The 22,014-nt window shown below is 39.7% G+C and overlaps 1 protein-coding gene across 1 annotated transcript in view; it reads left to right on the top strand.

Moving 5' to 3' along the window:
* CWH43 (cell wall biogenesis 43 C-terminal homolog) overlaps positions 1–22,014 on the top strand; it is a 40,456-nt gene that overhangs the window by 12,481 nt on the left and 5,961 nt on the right. Inside the window, exons 8-15 of the mRNA XM_024216265.2 lie at positions 2,194–2,319; positions 5,708–5,787; positions 9,102–9,207; positions 12,684–12,819; positions 14,658–14,807; positions 18,782–18,926; positions 19,578–19,639; positions 20,802–20,957. Of these exons, the coding sequence (XP_024072033.2) occupies positions 2,194–2,319; positions 5,708–5,787; positions 9,102–9,207; positions 12,684–12,819; positions 14,658–14,807; positions 18,782–18,926; positions 19,578–19,639; positions 20,802–20,957 (961 nt within the window). The remainder of the gene's footprint in view (positions 1–2,193; positions 2,320–5,707; positions 5,788–9,101; positions 9,208–12,683; positions 12,820–14,657; positions 14,808–18,781; positions 18,927–19,577; positions 19,640–20,801; positions 20,958–22,014) is intronic.

The raw sequence follows: 22,014 nt of genomic DNA, 5'->3' as shown, positions 1-22,014 counted from the left end.
ATAAATTTGTTAGTCTCTAAGGTGCCACAAGTACTCCTGTTCTTTTTTCATTACTGTGGTTCTTCAAACTGATTAAACTGACCAAAGGCCCGATCCCAGGCCTACCAAAGTCACTCACTCTTTCCATTGACTTTAATGGACTTTGAATCAGTCCCCAATTGAGAGGGTGGTAGTGTGCCCTCTCATTCATTGAGCAGAGAACTAGCACTGTGGTTTGCAACATTTATAACATTAGTAATGTTCAAGAACAGCGAGGAAGTTGATGGACTGTTTTACTTAAAGCAACAACTCTGCTATTTAACAGAAATGAAACGTCACTTCTTGAGCTAGTTAACTACAGCACAAACATCTGAAGGATGCATGTTCACTTTAGTGCACATTCTTGTATTCCAACAGAGCCCTATGCTGTATGCTTTATGCATCCAAATTTCCATTGCAGCCAGTGGGATTCTTTGATGTATAAGGAATGCAGGATAATGCCTATAATGTTAATCTAAATTACATACAGTGAGAAGAAAATATGCTCCTCAAATTGTATTGCAACAGTAAGCAGTTTGAAGCTTCATCCTGGCTTTTTAAATATGTCAATATGTAGTGGTCTGTTCTTAAAAAGAACAGGTCCCACTGTTGGCTGTCAAGAAGAACACAATACATTGTTTGCCACATTCAACTGACCTCTGAAGTTGGCTGTTACAGATCACTTACACAAGGTTAAGGACATAGCTGAAAAGCTGGCCCCTGTCAGTTCCTACATAAACAGTGTCTTGATGAGAGAGCAGTGGATTTGTAACTCGTTCTGGATTCTAAATATCCATTATTATTTTCCAGCAGGTTATTTTAAGGTACTGTAAATCAAATGTTAAGGTATAAGCTGTTGTCCAGATGAATTCTAGTAAATTTTAAAAGGATTGGGCTGATGTGGGGGTTGTATTGCTCAGCAGAACCATTCAGTGTCATTTATCCAGTGTGTATTAGAACATAAAATCTAAGGCCCTGATTTTGCATTTGGACATGGTACCCTGCAGTGCTCCATTGAAATGGTTGGGACTCTGCAGAAGGTGTTAGTGGAACTTGATGCAGACTCAGGGTGTAATTTTGTTTTATAAAAAAAATCCTTAAAAAGAGCATTGTGGTAATATTGCTGATCTCCCAATCAGCATATGTATGGAGTAAGATAAAATCAAACTTATACCAGTGTTTTGATAGCAAAATGAACCTGATAAAATATGTTAAAGTGGGAACAAATAGCACCCAAGAAGGCTAAAGTTGTCTCAGCATTTCCATTTTAAATAATGAGCCAGATCCTCAGGACTGGTCTTTTAGCACCAGGATGCAGTTTAGACTTGGGGACTGCAAAGCTAGCTGTAAATTAACTCCCTGGTCCCTGGGCTGCTGGGCACTTGTCTGGTCTTAAGGAACAAACTAGAGCTGCTCTCAGTTGTACAGGCTCCAACAGCTCCCAAGGGATGCAGAGGAACTGTCAGAACCCGAAGGATGTCTGCAGAGAGTAGCGTAGAGTTGTCTCTGGGATTTCTCTATGTAAAGCGATCTTTTGCGGGCTACTGCCAGAGCAGCACAAAGCAGGCTTAAAAGGGATGAGGTTCTGCCCCATTGTCTTTTTCCCAGGAGTTCTATAAATTGGTCTTTCCATTTGTTCTAGGCATGTTAAATCTTATCTTAACAGGAATGTATTAAAATTAAACGTAGAGAATATGATTCTGGCTCTCCATATTTTTTTGTTTAGAATAGGGTACAGTGAGGTTTTAAATAAGTTGTTGGGATACTCTTATTTTGAAATATTTACAATTTGTGGCAAATTTAATTTTGATAAGCAATGAAGGTGTATGCTCAGTCACTGATGGTTATTGTTTACAATACGTGTCTACACGTATTTAAGTCAAATGCAAAATTATGACCAAAGTGTTACATACATCAGTGAGTATCATGACATTGATAAGCGGGGCCATCCCAGCCAATATAACTTGTGTGCATCTATTGTATTACTGTAGTTTGCAAATATAGATAAATCTAATTCCATATGGGTAAGTTATTGTTGCAGTGGGAGCGAAAGCTTTGACTGTCCATAAACTTTGCATATGTAAATCCTCAGCTATAAGGTTGTATTATCACAGTCTCATTGCATTTAATAAGTAAAAGGTACATGAAAAACTAAGAATGTTATGTTTGTTACAGGAGTTGTCATGTTGTTTGTTGGGTTAGATGAACTTATTGGCTCCAGGAAGAACCTTAATTGTATATTTCAAGTTAAAAGTAGCTACAAGCCACTATTCAAACAAAGTGAAAAATATATCAAACTATGTAAGTATAATTTTGCTTCCTTTCTTAAACTAAGTACCTCTAATTTAATCGTACTGTTGAATTGGGAATATGATTTCAGTAAGAGAAAAATAAAGCAGTGCAGGATTTTCCTCAGTCAGTTTTTAGAGATGTTTGTTCTGATACTTTAGATACAGGGCCAGATCTTCAACTGGTGTAGTTCCAGAGCAATGCTGATTCACATTAGCAGAGGATCTGGTCCACTATTTACAGTATTTTTCTTATCCATTTGCAGGAGACGTCACAGGTGCTGGAATTCGGTGTGTGTGTGTGTGTGTGTGTGTGTGTGTGTGCGCTGCTGCATCCCCTGGCTTGAAGTGGTTTCCATCTATAGGGTTTACAGTTTGGTTCAATGGCTCTCAGCACCCCCACTATACAAATTGTTCCAGCGCCCCTGGGAGAAGTAGTCTTAGCTCTCAGAGTGGTATCAACAAAGCATGTGTGTCCTTTTTCCCATGATAGTGACAGTTTTAAAACTGGTCTGAAAACTAAAACAAAATAAGAATGTAAAGCTGTTCCTGTTGATCTAACAATGTTTATTTTTTAATTAACTGAATATTGAAATCATAACTGCTGTTGGCACTTTAAATCTTGCTCAGGTTTCATGCAGCTATAAAATCTACTGTCTGAATTTAATACTGGTAAAAGGTGCTAATCTGATAGAATTTAAAAGCAAACAAAACAAAACAAAAAAACAGACCAACTCAAAGATGATCACCTCTAGTGCCAGTGTATCTTTCGACTGAAGATTCCAAACTTGAAAAATGACCGACCAAAATAGCTTTTTTTTGTATAAATAAAGTGAATTACTGGTTGGCACCTACATGTCCTAAGAGGCATAGAAAAACATGGAACACTATTATATTGCAAATAGCATTAATGACATACTATAAGGCTTTAACAATTTTATTAGTGAGTATGCTAATGAAAATGATGGAGTGTGATCTTCCACTGATACAGAGTGGAAGTTTTAGGCACAGAGCACAGATCAAGGAGAGAATATGGTCCTAAATTATTAAAGTTGCTTTCTTTGCTGCTTTTGTAAAGAAGCCAATAACTAAATATTTGATACTAAGTAGGAAAATATATAACTGCACAAGCCTAAAATGTATGGAAGACAAAAATAAAAATGCCAAGGACATTAACCCTGGGCCGGGAGAAACACTTTCAGAGTCACAGGGAATGTCTGTCAAGTTGCTTATGTCAGCTGCACCCCTCAGCCCCAGCACAAGGAGGAGAAGGGGGCATGTCAAGCTTGGGGGAAGTGGGGGGCAAGTGGTAGACCAAGGTTTCACTATGCCTGATTTGCTGGAGCTTACACAGTATTGCTAACCCCAAACGTTAAAAAAAAAAAAAAAGTAAAGAGTCGGCCCTCAGAAAAATAATCAACCTTTCATAAAAAAATAGTTGGATTGTTTTTATTTATTTTGGCCTTCTGGTTTCTAAACCTTTAGGATGCACTTGGGTCACATTTTGAAGCTTTTTTTCTGCAAGCATGAGAGATTAAAAACTTGCTTTCATATTTTTTTTTAAATGAAGGTGAGATTCTCACAAAATAACATGGTTCTATGAGCTGGGGTTTTAAGTAAAAATAATACCAAATATCATGAAACTTGCAATAAAATTATGAGTTGACTACCCTGTTCACCTCAGTGGCACAACTGGACGTAGGAGCCTCACTGCTGTAACTTCTGTTGGTTGAGAATCAATGAGCTGCAGCCAGCTCCCTGTGGCTGCCATTCTCCGCTACAACTGAGCACATCTGAGATGTAGTGGGGAACTGGGGTCACATACTCCAATAATAGCTTTTCAGTTACATAGAGCATTAGAGAGAGAAGTTGTCTAGAGGTTAGGGCATTAGGTCAGGATGTAGGAGGCCTGTGTTCAAGTCCCTGCTTTGCCATCACTACCTGCATGACCTTGGGCAAATCCCTTAGCCTCTCTGTGCCTCACTTCCCCATCTGTAAAACAGAGATGATGGTACTTCCCTACCCCTCATGGGTGTTGTGAATATTATTAAAGATTGTGAAATGCTCAGAAACTGTGATAGTGGGGCCATATAAGTACCTAGGGTGTAGTAAAATATATTTATAGTCAATGTGAGAAGTTTTAACACCCCCAAAACAAAGCCATTAGCCTTGTTATAACTTCAGAAGAGTGGAACAGTAAAATACCCTGTCTACTGGCTTCACTGCATAGCCTTGTCCTATCAAGCTGATATTATAACTTATTGCAACACTGACCTCTGGCTTTACTTCCCCAGCATTCCCAGACTTTACTGCTCTTTGGTCAGTTTCTCCCTCAAACACCTTTGTGCATTATAAGGCATGTAAATATGTGTCTTTTTTTCTCTGCCATTATTCATGGTAAAGTTTGCCTAAATGTGCAGTAAAGTTGTTTTACAGGAGTTTGATATTAATGTAAAATTAATTATACGTCAGTTTATCACTGTTTGTTTAAGGATTTGATGAATGAATTGACTAGAGTTAACTGAGTTTTTTGATAGGCATAATGTGCCTTTGTATATGTGAAGTGATCACAAAGTGATTTAATCACCGAGTTATGAAGTGCCAAACCCTTAGCTGTCCACTGCTGTGATTTGGCAGACTTCAGAAGCAACAGAGAAGCTATGTATTAGAGGGGTAGCCGTGTTAGTCTGGATCTGTAAAAAGCAACAAAGAGTCCTGTGGCACCTTATAGACTAACAGACGTATTGGAGCATAAGCTTTAGTGGGTGAATACCCACTTCGTCAGACGCATGCTATGATTTGCGTTCTATAAGGTTTTAGTGCTTCTTCAAGAATCTGCCAATTTGTACATTTAGAAAAGTGCTTCTATGGAGGTTTGATAGGGACTGCATCTTTCTGAGGTCTGGGAGTTTTTAAAGTAAACTATAGCTATTTGCTTGGCAAGATAATATTAACAAATTAATATTTCCATACTCCAAAAGGATTTCTGGTACAGAGCCAGGAAAAACAGAGCATTTTCTTTTTGCCTTTATGAATTTCTGTAACAGGTTCTTCAGTAGAGATAATTTCAGCTATACAAAGGAAAGTGCTATATGAAGCCTGCTGTTTCTGCTTTGTTTTGGAGGACATGAATGCAAGGCAGATAGATTTTTCTTCTAAAAATATCCGCATGTATGCTGATGGGCAGATACTTTCTAAGTACTTACACTTCCTTGGGACTGTGTTATTGTTGAAATATGTGGAGATTTAACTATAACCGGACAGTATCTCCGATTCCTTGAATATTAATCCCAAGGAAGAGAATATATCCTTCCATGTTTAACTGAGACCATGAAATTAACTCTGCACTCTTTCCCTTTTTCTCTCTCACAACTAATTTCCTGTGTTTTTTCTGTTTCAAGTCTTATGGCTGTTTGTTGGTGTGGGTTTGCTAGGATTAGGACTGCGATATAAAGTTTATGAGAAGAAATTAGGTCAAGGGGTGAGTAATATGTTTATTTTTTTAACAAAGAAATATATTTTCAAACACAATGTAACATCTGCAAATGATCCCTTAGAAATCTTTCCAGCAATACACAGCAACTATAAGTCACTCAGTATATGAATATGCATTGAACAGAGGAAAATGGTCTTGTGGTTGAGTCACTGGACTGGGTCTTGGGAGATCTGGTCTCAGTTCCTGACTTTGCAGCAGACTTCTTTTATGACATTGGGTAAGTCAGTTAGGGCTTGTCTACACTACCGTGCTGGGTCGATCTAAGATATGCAACTTCAGCTACATGAATAGTGTAGTTGAAGTCGACGTACTTAGGTCTACTTACCGCTGTGTCTTCACTGCAATAAGTTGACAGCTGACGCTCTCCCGTCGACTCTGCTTGTGCTCCTCATTCTGATGGAGTACCGGAGTCGACAGAAGAGCGCTCAGCGGTCGATTTATTGCATCTATACTAGACGCGATAAATCGACCCCCACTGGATCGATCACTGCCCGCCGATCCGGCGGGTAGTGTGGACAAGCCCTCAATCTCTGTGCCTTACTTCCCCATCTGTTTTTTAAAAAATGGGGGATGATACTTCCTTTCTCACACCCTTTGTCTGCCTTGTCTGTTTGAATTGCAGTTGTTTTTGTGCAGCAACTGTCTCTCTTGCTATGAATACATATGGCAGCTATCACAATGGGGCCCTGATCTTACTTGGGACTGCTAAGTGCTTCTGTAATGCAAATAAAAAATAATGGGTGGGAAAAATGAAGACTAAAATTAAGTTAGAATTGCCTCCAAAGCGCTTGTCAGAGAGTAATGAATAGTGATACTATTAGTATGGTATAAAACTGAGGAGGGAGGAAAGACAAGTAGGAAAAAGGGAATGGTCCAAAGAAAATGTAGGGCAAAAGAAAGGAAAATTGGACACAGCAAGAGGAGGATGTGGGAAGAGAGAACAAGTGAGAACCCATTGGACTGCGAAGTGTGGATTTACAATATAATATAAACCCAAGGGCTTTTATGGTGTAAAGATGTTTTGGGGCATCTCCAGGATTGGGAAAATATGTTCAAATTGCCTCTTCTTGAGAGAGTGTCTTTCCACCCTCTTCCATGATGATGAATGTGAATGGTTGTTCTGACTTCCACTCTCTGATTGGAGGAATGATAGCAATCTTTCCAGTGCCTCAGTAAAACTTTTATTATATAAGGTAGTCTGTGAGTACACTTTTTTTTTTCCTTCAAGTTGGCTGATGCAGGGTTACTTTCATCAGGGGCAGAATTTAACTCAAGGGGTAATGAGGGAGTTCACGTGCTTCACTGATGTTGATGCAAATAGTTGCCCATGTATTCATGACCTAAGAACGTGTGATAGTGAAGCAAGCAAGTGGTTTTGTACCCAGCAGGTTGGAGATTCTAAACTCAGTGCCTGTAACTTGGCTGAGTCATAGTAGAATCTGTTCGAATTTTGTTGAGTTGGGCAGTGTTGAGAAGTGTGTATGATATTGCATCAGATTCATTTCCAAGCTTCATACATCCCCCTTCATGAACAGTACCAAGTTTTTATCCGCATTATCCTTTGTCCTGAATAACGGTTACTGTCTTCAGTTCAGAAATGGAGTGCTTTGATTAGACTATAGGATTTACCCACCTAACAAGCATTTTGTTTAAAACTGGATCAGGTAAGTTGGAATAACGTTCTTTATTAGCTGGAATTAAATCCTTGATTTGAAAAGCAGTCACATGCTTCTTGTTTGAAATGCTGTCTTAACCATGACATGTCACTAGGCTGATGTTGCAGTGCTCCATTGCTAGTATGCGTAGCAGTATAGGGTAACCACAGTGAAAATCTAAGCTGAAGCTGGTACAGTGACAGGCCTGTTGTGCTGCCATGGAGAACCAGCTTTTGAAAAGACCATGGGACTCTTACCTCACAAATTCATTTATACACGACAACAGGTCGGTCACTGTAGGGCTGCTGTGCTGTCTCCCAAGCCCAGGAAGGACTAATGCTGCACTTGAACTCTATTCAGACAGGGGCGGCTCCAAGCACCAGCGCAGCAAGCGCATGCCTGGGGCAGCAAGCCGCGGGGGGCAGCCTGGCGGTCCCTGTGAGGGCCGCAGTCAGGCTGCCTTTGGTGGCATACCTGCGGGAGGTCCGCCGGTCCTGTGGCTTCAGCGGCAATTCGGCCGCAGGTACGCCGAAGGCGCGGGACCGGCGGACCTCCCGCAGGCATGCTGCCGAATCTGCGTGACCAGAATCCCGCAGGCCTGCCGCCGAAAGCCGCCTGACTGCTGTGCTTGGGGCGGCAAAAACCATAGAGCCGCCCCTGTATTCAGAACACAGGAGCCACTCTACTTCCTGCAGCTCCCCTTAAGCTCTTATAGGAATCCCCTGATCCCTTCAGCTGGGTCTGATAACTGAACAGGGCTTGCTGGCCCCAGGCCCCCTGACCCTTAATGAGGCAAGCCACCTTGTTACTATGTCACTCTGAATGGAGCCTTTCTGACAAACTATTGCAAGTTAGAAGCATCCCTTCTCGATTCATTAAGGAGATTTGATTTTTTTTTTTTAAGGGGGTGGGTGGGATCCAAGCTTCCTATCTGGCCAAAGAGCTGGGTGTTGCTGTGACAGCTTCAGGCGAGAGAGATTGTTTTATGCTAACGTATTTCAGCATGCAGTTTACTTACAAATGTTAGTTTTGCTTTGAGTATTCGATAGCTTCAGTTTGAAATTAGAGCTGTTTTGATTAGACACATGTTACATGACATGTTTTTGTTCCATGAATGGATGAATGTTATAAAATCAACTTTCTGGTGTGAATAATTGCAATTATGAATTAGAAATTTTCTTTCTGTGACTATCCTGAAATATTCAGTCAAAACTTGCTTTTATGACAACTATTCCTACTAGTTTTCATTAGAATAGTCACAGATGGCAAATACAAAAAAGGTCTGAATAAAGGTGATGCAAAAACACTAAAATGTGAGTGAATGTCTGGGTAACTTTTTTGTGGTATTTATCCAGGTTTATGACGCATCATGAATGGGGAGAGAGTAGCCCCTCCCCCCCTTCTCATTCATTTGCCTACCTTATTTGTGTGGGTACATTTTAAATGTCATGACTTCCTGATTTTCTCTCTTTGTGGAAATTATGTGCAATTAATAATACCTACAGACCTCTGTGATCTACTTAGCTGTGTTAGGAGCATGTACTCATTAAAATGTGTAATCTTAGATCTGTTTTATGGCACCCTAGATTAAAAGACATCATAGAATTTACCGGGTTTTTAATTCTTCATTCTCTTTTCTTACAGCCTTCAACAAGAGACTTCTCTGCTGCAATCTGGCCTTTCAGGTTTGGATATGACAATGAGGGGTGGCCAAACCTGGAAGGTTCAGCAATTCTGCTTAATCAAACAGGTACCTTTTTGTGTCAGCCTTATTTTAGGAGTGTATCCTACAAGGTATAATCATAGGAGCTAGAAAGAAGAGAACCTACTGGGTCATTGAATCCATCCTCCTCTTAGCACAGGACTGTTCCTCACAGCAGTAGGATGAAATAGTTTCTTTTAAACTTTTGTGTTTATAGCTGTTCCATTATGATCATGTCAGTGATACACTTAAAAATCCACTTGCTTCAAACAAGTAAGAGGAAGTGATATCCCCTCTGGTTTTAAGTGGAATTCGCCGCTGGAGAGAACTTTTTAATAATCAACCTCAGATTTTTTCTTTCTTGTAATAGAGAGGAGTGATTGTCTAAATACATTTCTGTAAGCAAAATATTGAAGGTGAAGTGGGCAGTTAACCCCTCTGCTGTTGTAGGACAAAGGAGCGTTAGTGGGTGACAGGTTTGTTGTAATGAGCCATAAATCCAGTGTCTTTATTGAATCAATGATTTTTTTTAATGTCTAGCAAAGTTTTGAATTTAAGCGCCCAGGCTCTGTGCAGGTTTCCTTTGAGGATGAGGACTAAGAGGCCACTTTTCACAAGTCAGTCACTCCATATCTGACCTCTTAGTCCTCATCCTCAAAGGAAACCTGCACAATGCTTCCAAAAGATGAGCCTGAGAGCTTAAATTCATCACTTTGTTAATCACTAAAAAAATTGTTGTAATGAGTTATAAATTGATTGTCTTTATTGAATCAATCTGTAACCCACTAACCTTTCGTTGTCCTATTACTGCAGAGGTGTTAACTGCCCACTTCACCTTAAATGGCCTCTTGCAACACGTGGTAACTCCTTATGCTTAACAATCTGTTCCACCTTGTATGTAGCTGTGACATTCTAAGTATTTTTCCCAGACCTGAAGTAGAGCTCTTTGTAAGCTCAAAAGCTTGTCTCTTTCCCTGACAGAGGTTGGTCCAATTAAAGATATTACCTCACCCACTTTGTCTCTCTGATATCCTGTGACCAACATGGCTACAACAAAACTGCAAATAGCAAAATATTTGGTACATTTACTTAAAGAAAGTTTAAGTTTAAAGACTCTTTCAGATAAACTTGGCTCCAAATTTAGTTTTTTTAACTTCTCCATTATTTTTAATTCCAATGGAAACAGTTTTAAAATATCAGGGGGTAGCCATGTTAGTCTGTATCCACAAAAACAACGAGGAGTCCGGTGGCACCTTAAAGACTAACAGATTTATTTGACCATAAGCTTTCGTGGGTAAAAAACCCACTTCATTTTTTTACCCACGAAAGCTTATGCCCAAATAAATCTGTTAGTCTTTAAGGTGACACCGAACTCCTAGTTTTAAAATAAACATTCCCTTACAATGTCTGCAAGCAAAATAGTGCAGCCTTGTGCATTTCTTGAGTGCCTGAAAATGAAAATGGCGGCTAGCCACGAATTATAAACTTGAGAAATGAACTTGTCTATTTGCATTGTCAAAGCTGAGAAATGTATAACGTAAACATTATAAATAGTAGTATGAGAGAGAGGAATTCTTATTAAAATGTACTTGATTTTATACTCTAAGATGTTGATTTTAACATATATGAGCAAGAAAATTTGCTTTTCTAGCACTACGTATGTATCTGGATTGTCCCTACTGCTCTCATGAATGGAAAGGGCCAAGATCAGGTGGAACTGGAGTGTGTGGGGGAGGCTTTATAACATTATTCTCACACAAGCTCCTCTTCAGGTGCACAAAGGGCATTAGGAAGGAGTGATGCTGATGATGGGGTTAGCATTATGGTTTGTGTGTTCCCCTTTTACTAAGGGAACCAATTGTTCCCCTGAGCAGGTGTTGTCTCCATGTCAATGAGCAGTTTGCAGGCATTGACGCAGCATGTCATGCTGATGTATGACATGGGGGCTAAAAAGCAACAAGAAGCACTGGGCTATTACAGACGGCTCTGACCTCCTCAAGTGCCCTAATGGTTTTGTGTTTAGGGAGCAGACACCTCGGCCCATTCAGTAGGCAACCCCCACCCTCTAAAAAAAACAATTCAGAACTCCGGGAGTTGAAAGTTGGGCCACTCTCTGTCCTTTTAGTGACAAAGAGTCCTGTGGCACCTTATAGACTAACAGACGTATTGGAGCATAAGCTTTTGTGGGTGAATATTCCCATGAAAGCTTATGCTCCAATACGTCTGTTAGTTTATAAGGTGCCACAGGACTCTTTGTTGCTTTTTACAGATCCAGACTAACACGGCTACCCCTCTGATACTTGTCCTCTTAGTGGTTTTTTTCCCTTCAGATAGAACAGTGTAGCCCATGTTTTTAACCTGAAAGTATCTATATAAGAAATATATTGAAAGTATTTATTTCTCATGCACATTAAAACCCATCAACTGAAGCCTTCATGAACCAAAAGCATAAATGACTGGATCAGTAATTTACTTATTTTCCTTTGAAAGTTTCTTTGTGATAGTGAAATGTTTATTTCCAAAAGAAGCAATTCAGATGTCAAAAACAGTAGTAAGAAATTTCAAGACAAACCTTAGATTAAGAAATCTACATCTCTGTCTACTGGTGACATAGGTTTAATATAAAATTACAGAATTCTATGTTTTATATAAATATTACATAACTTTCTAGGAAATTCATAAATTCACTAATAATTGAGGTGTAGCAAATTTGAGATTCCACCCTTTCAGAAATGAGCAAGCATTGTTTTGTTTCTGATTAAAATTACCTGATTTTTATGAGAATCTTAGAATAAAAATATCATGTCTAAGGGCAGAGCAAACTTCTCCCACATTGTCAGCTACCAACATGCCTCAACCTTGACCTTGAGGGGACATTTCTAATGGTGAGTGAGCAGCTGAGTTGCTGTGCTTATTCATTTCTTGTCTCTGATGAGACAGCCAATAAAAGTGCCAAATGTGATGGTGAGTTTTTGTGAAGTGGACACCTGTCTGTTCTGAACTGGACCCAGACGAGCTTACTTTACATAGATCAACAACCATCAAATAATATCCACTTTCAGTCATTACCTGTGTGAGCTGCGTTTGAGCTGATCCCTAGAAAGGAAGAGTTCTGTGTCCCATTCAAATTCTCTGAGCCACCAAGTCCTTCACTCATATTTTTATTGTACTAAATAAAACGCTCTAAAAGTGTTCTTGAAGTAAGGCTGCAATTCCATCTTGTGGGGGTGCAGGAGAGACTTCAGGAACACTATTAACAAACACTTTTGTGGAATGGGCTGAATTATTGGTGTAAGGGGTCCATACTGAGGGGTCTTAGGTAGCAAGGGCTGGGAGCACTTCAGAAACAGCGTATACAACAATGGATGAAAGAGAACACCTTGCATCACTCTTTAGTAACCTCTGGTCAATGTAGAATTGGCACTGACTGGTGCTGGAGGGAGCTGCATCCATCCTGTGTGAGCAGAAGAATAACTTTGAGGGTTTTTTATACAGTTATAGTTTTTCAAAATTTTGTCTCCCAGGTGCAGATTTTATTACCATTCTGGAGAGTGATGCCTCTAAGCCATTCATTGGGAATATTGATCCAACCATGTGGTTAGGAGAAAAACTGGGTTTTTACACCGATTTTGGTCCAAGCGCAAGGGATCACACGTGGGGGTGAGTTATCTCTGGAAACAGACACAATAGGTGTGGAAAGACATGGATTTTTAAAAATATGAATTAAAATGTCACAAGCTTTAATGATAAAAGTTCTTAGCAACTTAATGTACAATACAGCCCTTATTTTTCCAAAGGTGGACGAGAGACACTCAGAATCTTGGTAAAATCAGGGAAGCTGGACAGCAGACTTTGAGAGCAGTGTGTGCCAAGTTCCTAGGTACAGAATGCAGAAAAGAAGATGCCAGTTTAGAAAAGGCCAGTCTTCAAAGTCTGCCCTCCAGATTCTTGTATCCTGCAGTAGAATGAAGGGAATTACTACTGGTTTATAGTCTGGCTAGACTGAGAAGAGCCATGCTCCAAACACTATAGCTAGCTAGTATTTCTCTTCATTACATTTTGGCCTTGGGGAATTTGGGATTCAGGCTTAAGTACGGTATAAACTGTGCTGGGAATAACTTGGAATTTTGATTAACATGAGTTTGAATCTAGCTTGGACTTTATGCAGGAAAATATATAGAAAGATACATCTGTACATGTTTTTTGTAACCAAGTCTCTGGTATCCAGTTCTACATTACTATCTGACCAGCTTCCACTCAAGGTGTACTTGAAGGTCTTCGCTGCCTTGAAATAGCGATTTTTATGATACTGGATTGTGTTAAGGGGAATTTTGAGGTTTCAATAGCATATGGAGCTTCCTAGTAACATTTATTACACTTTACTTTTAATTTCTACCCTGTGATTCAACGCTTGGAGGAACCTGGTTACAGGAATCTTCCACCTCTTTATTTTAAAGAATGAGAAATGAAGTAGAGAAAGGAGTAGTTGGTCACATGGTCCTACAAAATTTCCCATTAAAATACTACGTCATAAAATATTTTGTGAAAGTAAAAACTACACTTAAAAAATCCAAACTGAAGGTGAACGAATGAAAAGTTTTCAATTTAAGGTTGGATTACTGCTCACTTGTAATCAAAAGTTATGGAAGGATGGTTGTTATGAAGTCCTATTTTGCATGGAGGATATCAACTATTTATTTCAGTCTTCCTTCCTTGAATTACTTCGCAGTGGTGCTCTAAGTCAAAATGTCAGGCTTATTTTCACTTTTCAAAAGGCCTTGCCATCCTGTGCTGTGGCTGGCAGGATATTCAGTGAAATTGTGCTGCTTTTCAGGAGCCTCTTGTTGTAATGTATGTGCATTGTCTAGGACATCAAAGCAGCTGCTTCCTTCCTGCAATGGATAATTCTTCTGGAAGAGCTGTTCTGCTAAGAGTTGTGGATGGCACACTGATTTTACTTTCTCATTTTTCTGTGTGCTGCAGTGCCTCCTGGTAGACTCTCAGCTGTTCCTTTCTGTAGTGGAAGAATATCCTTGACAAAATATTTAAAAATGTTTATTTGTGTTTAAAAACAACTTTTAAAAGTGTTTTTATGTATGTGAAAAAGATATTGAATGCTTCAATATATGCAGATACTTTATTGTATTCTGCTTTGTTGTGTACAAAAAGTATGGCACTGAGCCTGTGGCCTTGTGCCTAGCATAACTAAATTTGCTCAAGGATTGCTGAGGCAATGTGCTGAAGACTGAGTCTGATCCAAAGTCCATTGAAGATAATAGGAGTCCTTTCACTGACTTCAGTGGCCATTGGATTGGGCCCTAAATGCTAAAATCAATCTACATTCTGAATACTATCCAGTTTCACTTACCTTTCCTAATGCACTGTAAGCAGTATTTGTGTTTTGAAGTCTGATGTCTGTATTTGGTCTGCTTGTTTATGGACCATCCTCATCATGTTTTAGAACTGAAACAATTAAGTTTCCTTCTATTTCACTGTAGGATTATGGCTCTATCAAGATACCCAATTGTGAAATCCAGCCATCACCTTCTCCCATCCCCTGAGGGAGAGATTGCACCAGCCATCTCCATGACTGTCAACTTCACTGGGAAACTGGTGGATTTTGTTGTTGCTCACTTTGGAAATGAAGAGTGTGTGATTTTTTTTTTTAATTCAGTTACATAGAAAATGGAAAGCAAAATGTAATTGACATTAAGCAGTGATTTTTATAAAGTAAATGTCCTCTAAACATTTTCCACCGTAATAATTGCTTTTTAACCAGGCACATCGGAGGAGATACTATGATAAAGTTAATGGTTTGGGAAAGGATCTTGATTTTATTTTAAGGTAGAAATGTATCCGGCAAAACTCAGCCGTCCCTGAGATATGCAGGTTTACACTGCTATAGACCTTGCAAAGCTACTATGCTGATTTTACAGACTATTTAGTGTCTACAGAGTCAAGATTGGCTTTGAAACTGTATTGGATTCCTCCCCCTGACCTCAGCCTCCTCCCCCTCAGTAGATAGAGTTCCATGATGTTCCATCAGGGAGGATAGACTCAGGTACAGGTAGATGGCATAAATTGTGGCTTGGTAAGAAGTTATAGGGTCTAAGTGTAGGGAGTTCTTTTTTCCCCCTCTGCACTGAAAGATAGCAATTCTGAGACTTCTAATAAGATACATTGTATAAACAGCAAGAAAAAAACAAGTTCAGTACCTTTACTGGATAGCTAAAACTGGAGGTGTAAAACCTGACCTCCAGCTTCTGAAATGAAGAATTGCGCTGATGAATCAAAAGCTTGAGGGGATTAACAAATATATTGTCTTTCTCAATCTTTCCTTAAAGGAATGTCTTGATTATGGCTGTGTAATGTATATTAATACATTGGGCAGGTTTTGTGAATCTTTAAGTAGTTTTAATTCGTTTTGCTTTATTCTCCACAGTAGCTAATATTAAGATCCCAGTTATTAGATTTAGGGATTTATCTCTTAATTACTGTAATTTATGCAGAGATAACTATACATTCAGATAAGGAATATAAAAGGCAAAAAAGCTTCTGAAAACAGCTGGTGTTTGTTAGTGGGGTCAGGGCCAGGAACGGAGCTAAGTGGTGCTCCCATCCCGCCTCCCATGGGGGCTGGCCCAGGTCCCAGCTGTGCCCCCCGCCCCCGAATGTTCCTCCAGTTTGGGGACCTCTGGCATAAAACCTAGAAGAGACAGCTAAGCAGCTTTCAATTTACTCTGTGGTTAGTTGTTATTTATAGTGCTGTAAGGTGTACTTGGCACTTTAAACTAATGAATGGGCCATGCTAAAAACAGGATTCCGCCTTGAGGAGATCACAGGCTAAAAGCATAGAAAATGTGAGTTGTACTGGAGCTACAAGCAATTACTGGTGGCAATTCCATAAACTCCCTAATTATTATAATTATGTTAGAAAGCAAGTTGAAAGTGTCTGGCCATAACCACCAGGATCCAGGGGAATGTGGGAGGGAGTTTAAAATGATCAGTTTGCTTCCTTCTGCCCACCCATTAAGTTCCCCCTCACCACTTTCCCACCTCAGAAGCTTCACTCCCACTTAGCTGGATTTCTTGGAAACTGTCTTACTAATTAAACTGAATTGGTCTGAAATGGCTCCCAATTTGGCCTCTAAAAGAGAGCTTAAAGCAGGCAGACCAGTCACTTCCATTTTTCTGTCCAACTTTGTGTCCCCACCCCAAAGAATCTGGCTGTCAGGATAGCAGAGAAGGGAGGAGAAGCACATCCCAACAAGAAGGGAGTGGGAGAAACTGGCCACGGAGAGGGGGAAGCACCTGTGTTTCTCTCAGGCCATGTCTACACTACAAAGTTAAGTCGACATCGAGCCTTGATTTAAGCAAGTCAATCTTGCGTGTCCACACTACGCTCATTGTGTCGGCAGAATGCATCCTCACTAGCAGGGCTTGCATCAACTCACAGAGCACTGCACAGTGGGTAGCTATCCCACAGTGCATGTAGCTGAATGGAATTTTGGGTTGGGCTTGCAATGCCTTATGGAACCAAAATATTGACGCGGGTGGTTATGGGAACATGGCATTAGCCTCCCATGATGCGCTTACCTCCCTCCCTTCCTTCCTCCCTGAAATCAATGGCAAACAAACCAAGCCTTTTTCGCAAGCCTGGGTTACCCTGGCGGACATCATAGCACAATAAGCATGGACCCCACTCAGCTGTGCCCTGTTGTGAGCATTACAAGCATCTCACACGTTATCCTGCAGTATTTACACAGCCAATACAGGAACCACTGTGCAGAACAATGTGATGCCATGCAAGCAGCCCTGCTGGAAGACATAGAGCGGAGCAATTTGCAATTGCTGGCAACAGTTACGCATCACCTCGACATGGTTGAGCGCTGTTTCTGGGCCTGGGAAACACCTCCTGGCGGCCCATTCATTCAAATTGAAAAAGAATAGAAACAAGCAGCCCACCTGGTAGCTGTGCATGGGGAATGGAAGGAGCTCAGTGCTTAGTGCCAGCATTCCTACCTACTGACCAGCCTACAGTTCCCTCCAGCGGTATCCTTCCCTGGCCATTCCACCCTCCCCTTCAGCAGTGTTCCTCTAGTGACCTAAAGCCTCCAGTCCAGCTTTCCATTTATTTAGGGGAGAATACCAGTGTTACCAATTCTTACAAATTTCTCAAGTCTTGTGATATTTGATGGATTTTTTCTTAAAAGCCCTAGCTCCAGAAGTCAACTGATTATTGGGATCTCAGCTTTCACTTAAGGAAAAAAAATTCTAGCCCTCATAGATAAAAAGAAAAGTTTGAAAACATGACCTGAGTGCAACTGAAAGTCTTGGAAGCCAAAAACCTCCTTTGAGGGAAGAACTTGCTTTTTCAGCCCACCCGAGCACCAGTTCCTTTGGAGAAGGGGCACAAGATCATCCCATATTAAGCATTGCTCTGTTTATCAGTTTATAAGGCTACTGTCAGCTTGCTAAGGAAGCAGGTGCAAAGTAAATTCTGTTTTGAGACTAATTCTGAGAATTCGTATTCATAATGGAGGCTTTATAATTGGCTAATTAAAAATATAATTTTATTGCTGCTTTTGAAAATGGGGAACAGTAATCAGAAACCGTAGCTTTTATATTAATAAAGGATTCTTTTTTAAAAAATGGGAATATATAAGTGCAGGTCTTCTCTCACAGAGACACATGGGAGGACCTGTGAGGAAGATAGCTATTTCAGCACAGAGCTTTGTATAGATCTGGATCAGTGCCTTGTTTAAAACATTCCTTTGGCTTGTGTTAAGTGTGTGTTATCTGTAGGAGGAAGCAGACCAACTCCACTACTTGGATCACTGATATTTTTATTGTAGTCATTTAGAAACCCAATAAATACAATAAGAGAACTGGGAAGGTATATTTAGAAATTCAGTAAATACAATAAGAGCACTGGGAAGGTATATTCCGGCATAAAGCCTTTTGATCTGCATCTGTCCAGCAATACCAGCACAAGGTTCTACAATACAAACATACAGGAGAATAATGATTTTCTGGTGTTGTCTATGCACACAACCTGCATTGGTTAAATTAAAATCAGTCTTTAAATCGATTTAGTTAAATCAGTACATGTTCCAGCACCATTTTTGTTGGTAGTATTTGTGGGACACTGTTTTTGAATGGTGTTAGAGAAATTGTTACATTATCTAGGCTTTAGCATGATTCTGTAATGCAATGCTAGGATTTGGTTGTCCTGTCCAATTAAAAGGTCATGTTAGAATGTGGACATCCCAAAACGTGCCACACAGTTATGTGCCGGCACAGTTAAACTTATAATTTAGATAGATCCAAAGTCTTAACTGCACAAGATACTCAGATGAAATATTCATGGTGATTAGAGCTCTGTATAAAAACTTAGAACAAGCTATTCATGGAGTGTGTTGAGGAGAAAGAAGCTCTTATTTGCAGCTAATTTGTGCCATAGGTCAAACATTTCAAAAGTTTAAAAAGCATCCTATTTTTGTAAACTTTCACACACTGTTTGCCACTGCATAACCCATGGTTTTCTGTGTTTGTATCAGTGAGACTCTTTTTTGATCCTTTAAAAAAAAATTTTTTAGTAACCGTTTCCCACTTCTTTCAGAGATGACTTGGACAGGAAGCTCCAGGCTATTGCTGTTTCAAACCTGTTGAAGAATAACTCTCGACAGCTTGTATTTCTAGGATATATCACTTCAGCTCCTGGATCCAGAGATTACATAGAACTAATTGAAAATGGCAATGTTAAGGTAATGTAGAACTACTACTAACTATAACAATTGACTAATTTACAAAAGATGAATTTAAGATTCCAAATCAGTAACCTATGCAGATTATAGGGTTAAAAATACACATACTTTTTAAAAAAACAACTTGTTTTAAAATCTGTTCCATTTTTCAATTACCTGTTAGGAACTATTATTTTAGAAATAAAATACCTTAAAAAAAATCAGTCTTCCTTTATTTACCTGCCTGGATCTAACATCAGGATTCTGTTTCCTTTGCAACTTTTGACTACATCTCAAGCAAATCATTTCCTTGTTCTGTGTCCACATACAGATTCTGTTACTGAGGCCTGGTCTACATTTAAAATTTAGATCAACCTAGCTACGTTGCTCAGGGGTGTGAAAAATTCATACCCTTGAGCATTGTAATTAAGTCTACCTAACCCCCAGTGTAGACGCAGATTAGGTTGATGGAAGAATTCTTCTGTCGACCTAACTAGTGCTGCTCAGGGTCGTGGATTACCTACATTGATGGAAAAAATGCCTTCTGTCAATGTAGGAAGCATCTGCACTGTGGCACTGCAGCAGCTATAGTGCCCCTATTGGAGACATGCCCTGACCTGAGGTCCATCTTTGAAGAAACCTTGTCATATTTGCTTTATTTTTTCCCCATAGGATATTGACAGTACGGATAATGACAGGTGGTGTGATTATATCATGTATCGTGGACTAATAAGGTATGTCGAAATGGATAATTTACTTGTTTTAGATATGTTACATTATCATTTTTAGATCTCATGACAGAAACCTGTATAACTCATCTGAATGGAAGAGCTTACTTCTCATCTTTAATTTACATCAAATTTTCTGACTGGCTGAAGGCAAACTACTAAACTACATGCAGGCAGTCAGGTATAACATGAAGTAATATGGAACCTGATAAGTGGAAGTCAGACTTAGTGTGATTCTACTTTGTAAAGTTACTCTGTAAAAATGTCATCATGGGGGTTCCATCTTTGTGTTTCTAAGACTTCCAGGTCAAATCTGCTCGGTTAATACATAAAGACTTTATTTTCTTAAATCCCAGGTCTGCAATCTCATCCTGGAATTCTTGCTCACTCATCACCACCAGTGATACAAATTCTGAAATGTTATCTTGAGGCTTGATCTTGTGAGGTGTTGGGCACTCTGGCCCCTGTCCAACAAAGCTTTGCATTGATGTCAGTGAGAATACTCATGTGCTTAAAGTTGACCACATGCTAAGTGCTTTGCTGGACCAGGGTTGGATGCTTAGCAACTTGCAGGATTGAGCCCCTAGTAAATAATTCTGTTGGTGATTCATGAACCAGAATAGAATCGAGCTCACTCTGACATAGCTGTATAGAGTCTGCAGTGTTAACAGGAATAAAACGTAGTAAACTATATTGTCCATAAGGAGGCTGAATACACAGAGAAAAGCTGTATTGAGTGAGATGCCATTTATAACACAACTTTTATTATTACGCATGTATTTTAAGTTTACTTCTCTTCCGTGAATATTTATTGGAAACTTTCAAAATGGTTTAATTGAAAAAAGTTGTTGAGACATACCAATATATTCTAATGATTGTAAACTACAACATAATGCTTTCTAAATAATATTCGTAGTCCTACATCTGACTTGCCGTGTAATCTCAGGCACTTACACTGTTTCTCAGTTTTTCCATATGCAAAATTGTGTTGTGAAGCTTATGTGTGTAGAGTGCTTTGAGATCTTTGGATGAAAGGTGCTATAGAAATGAAAAGAATTATATCGGTGGGTTAAAATAACTGTTAAAGACACTGATTTAAAAAGGCTTTAATGTGGTGATTTGACTTTGAGCTATTTCTTCAAAGTAATTCTGTGTTTGGATGTGATAGGTTGGGTTATGCCCGCGTTTCTCATGCTGGCCTGAGTGATTCAGAAGTTCAGATGGCCAAATTTAGGATCCCAGATGACTTGGATAATTATGTTGACAATGACAAAATCATCATTGACCCCAGCCAAGTTCCTGAGGACATCCATTTCAACCCAAGGTCAGCGTATTAGAAAAACATTTGAAGATGATCATTATTTATTTATTTGTATTACCAAAAAGGGAAAACTTGAGGAACTGTCACATTCGGGTGTAATCCAGACCAGTGAGGGGTTTTCACCACCTGTTCTGCAACCTTGGGTGCCTCACAATGCTTTACTGTGGTAGCTCCCAACCAGGGCTACTCACAAACAGCCTAACAGCATGTTACACCCTGAGTGTCTGATTGTAGGTGCAACCCTGGTTCAGCACCTCAGACCCCAGCAGCCTGTTGGCAATGTTCCAGTCACTCTCTGGCTTCCACCAGCCTTTCAGGATGACCCTAACACACTCCCCATCCCAAATTTTCCTAAAATGTGCATTCTGCATTGTCCCACTCTCTCCTGGACAATTAAGTTATTAAAGGTCTGTTCCCCCTGTAAAGGGTAGATATTCAACAGTTTGCTACTTTAACTGGAATTACCAAACAGGTCAGTTGAAACATAACATTGGATTAGATTAAAAATACAAGTTTATTTAACTACAAAGAGAGGTGTTAAGTGAATACAGTACAAGTATAAGGTATTAAAGTCAGAAATGGTTTAAAGATAAAACGCTTTCTAGCAGCTAAAACTTAAACACGCTAGACTTGGTTCAAGGTAAAATCCTTATCATATGTTTCCAGGCATGCGGCTGACCAAATTCTTCGGTCAGGGTCACCCCTCAAAGTCAAAGGGCTGGTTCCTTTGTCTTCTTAGGGGAGAGAGAGAGACAGATCCCTTGAGTTTTCTTTCCCCTTTCTTTTATAGTCCAGTTAACCCTTGAAGTGGATTCTTCTGAGAGTTACCCCTCAAAGAATGGTTTATTCAAAGAGTAAAGAAGGTGACCTGGAGTCTGGTGAAGGAGGCTCCATGTTCTTTCTTCTCACCAGTATTTGCTGAAATACAAATTTACTCTGTCTCCTGCCATCTCCTCTCCCTACTGTCTCAAGCACCCGGTTTACTATTTATATATAAATTGAGGTAAAAAACGGTTACTCACCTTTGTAACTGTTGTTCTTCGAGATGTGTTGCTCATAT

The sequence above is a fragment of the Terrapene carolina genome, unplaced genomic scaffold, assembly GCF_002925995.2.
Source record: "Terrapene carolina triunguis isolate 2854851 unplaced genomic scaffold, T_m_triunguis-2.0 Scaffold66, whole genome shotgun sequence".
Classification (NCBI taxonomy): domain Eukaryota; kingdom Metazoa; phylum Chordata; order Testudines; family Emydidae; genus Terrapene; species Terrapene triunguis.
The sequence above is the reverse complement of the archived record's forward strand: the minus strand, read 5'-3'. Positions and strand labels throughout refer to the sequence as shown.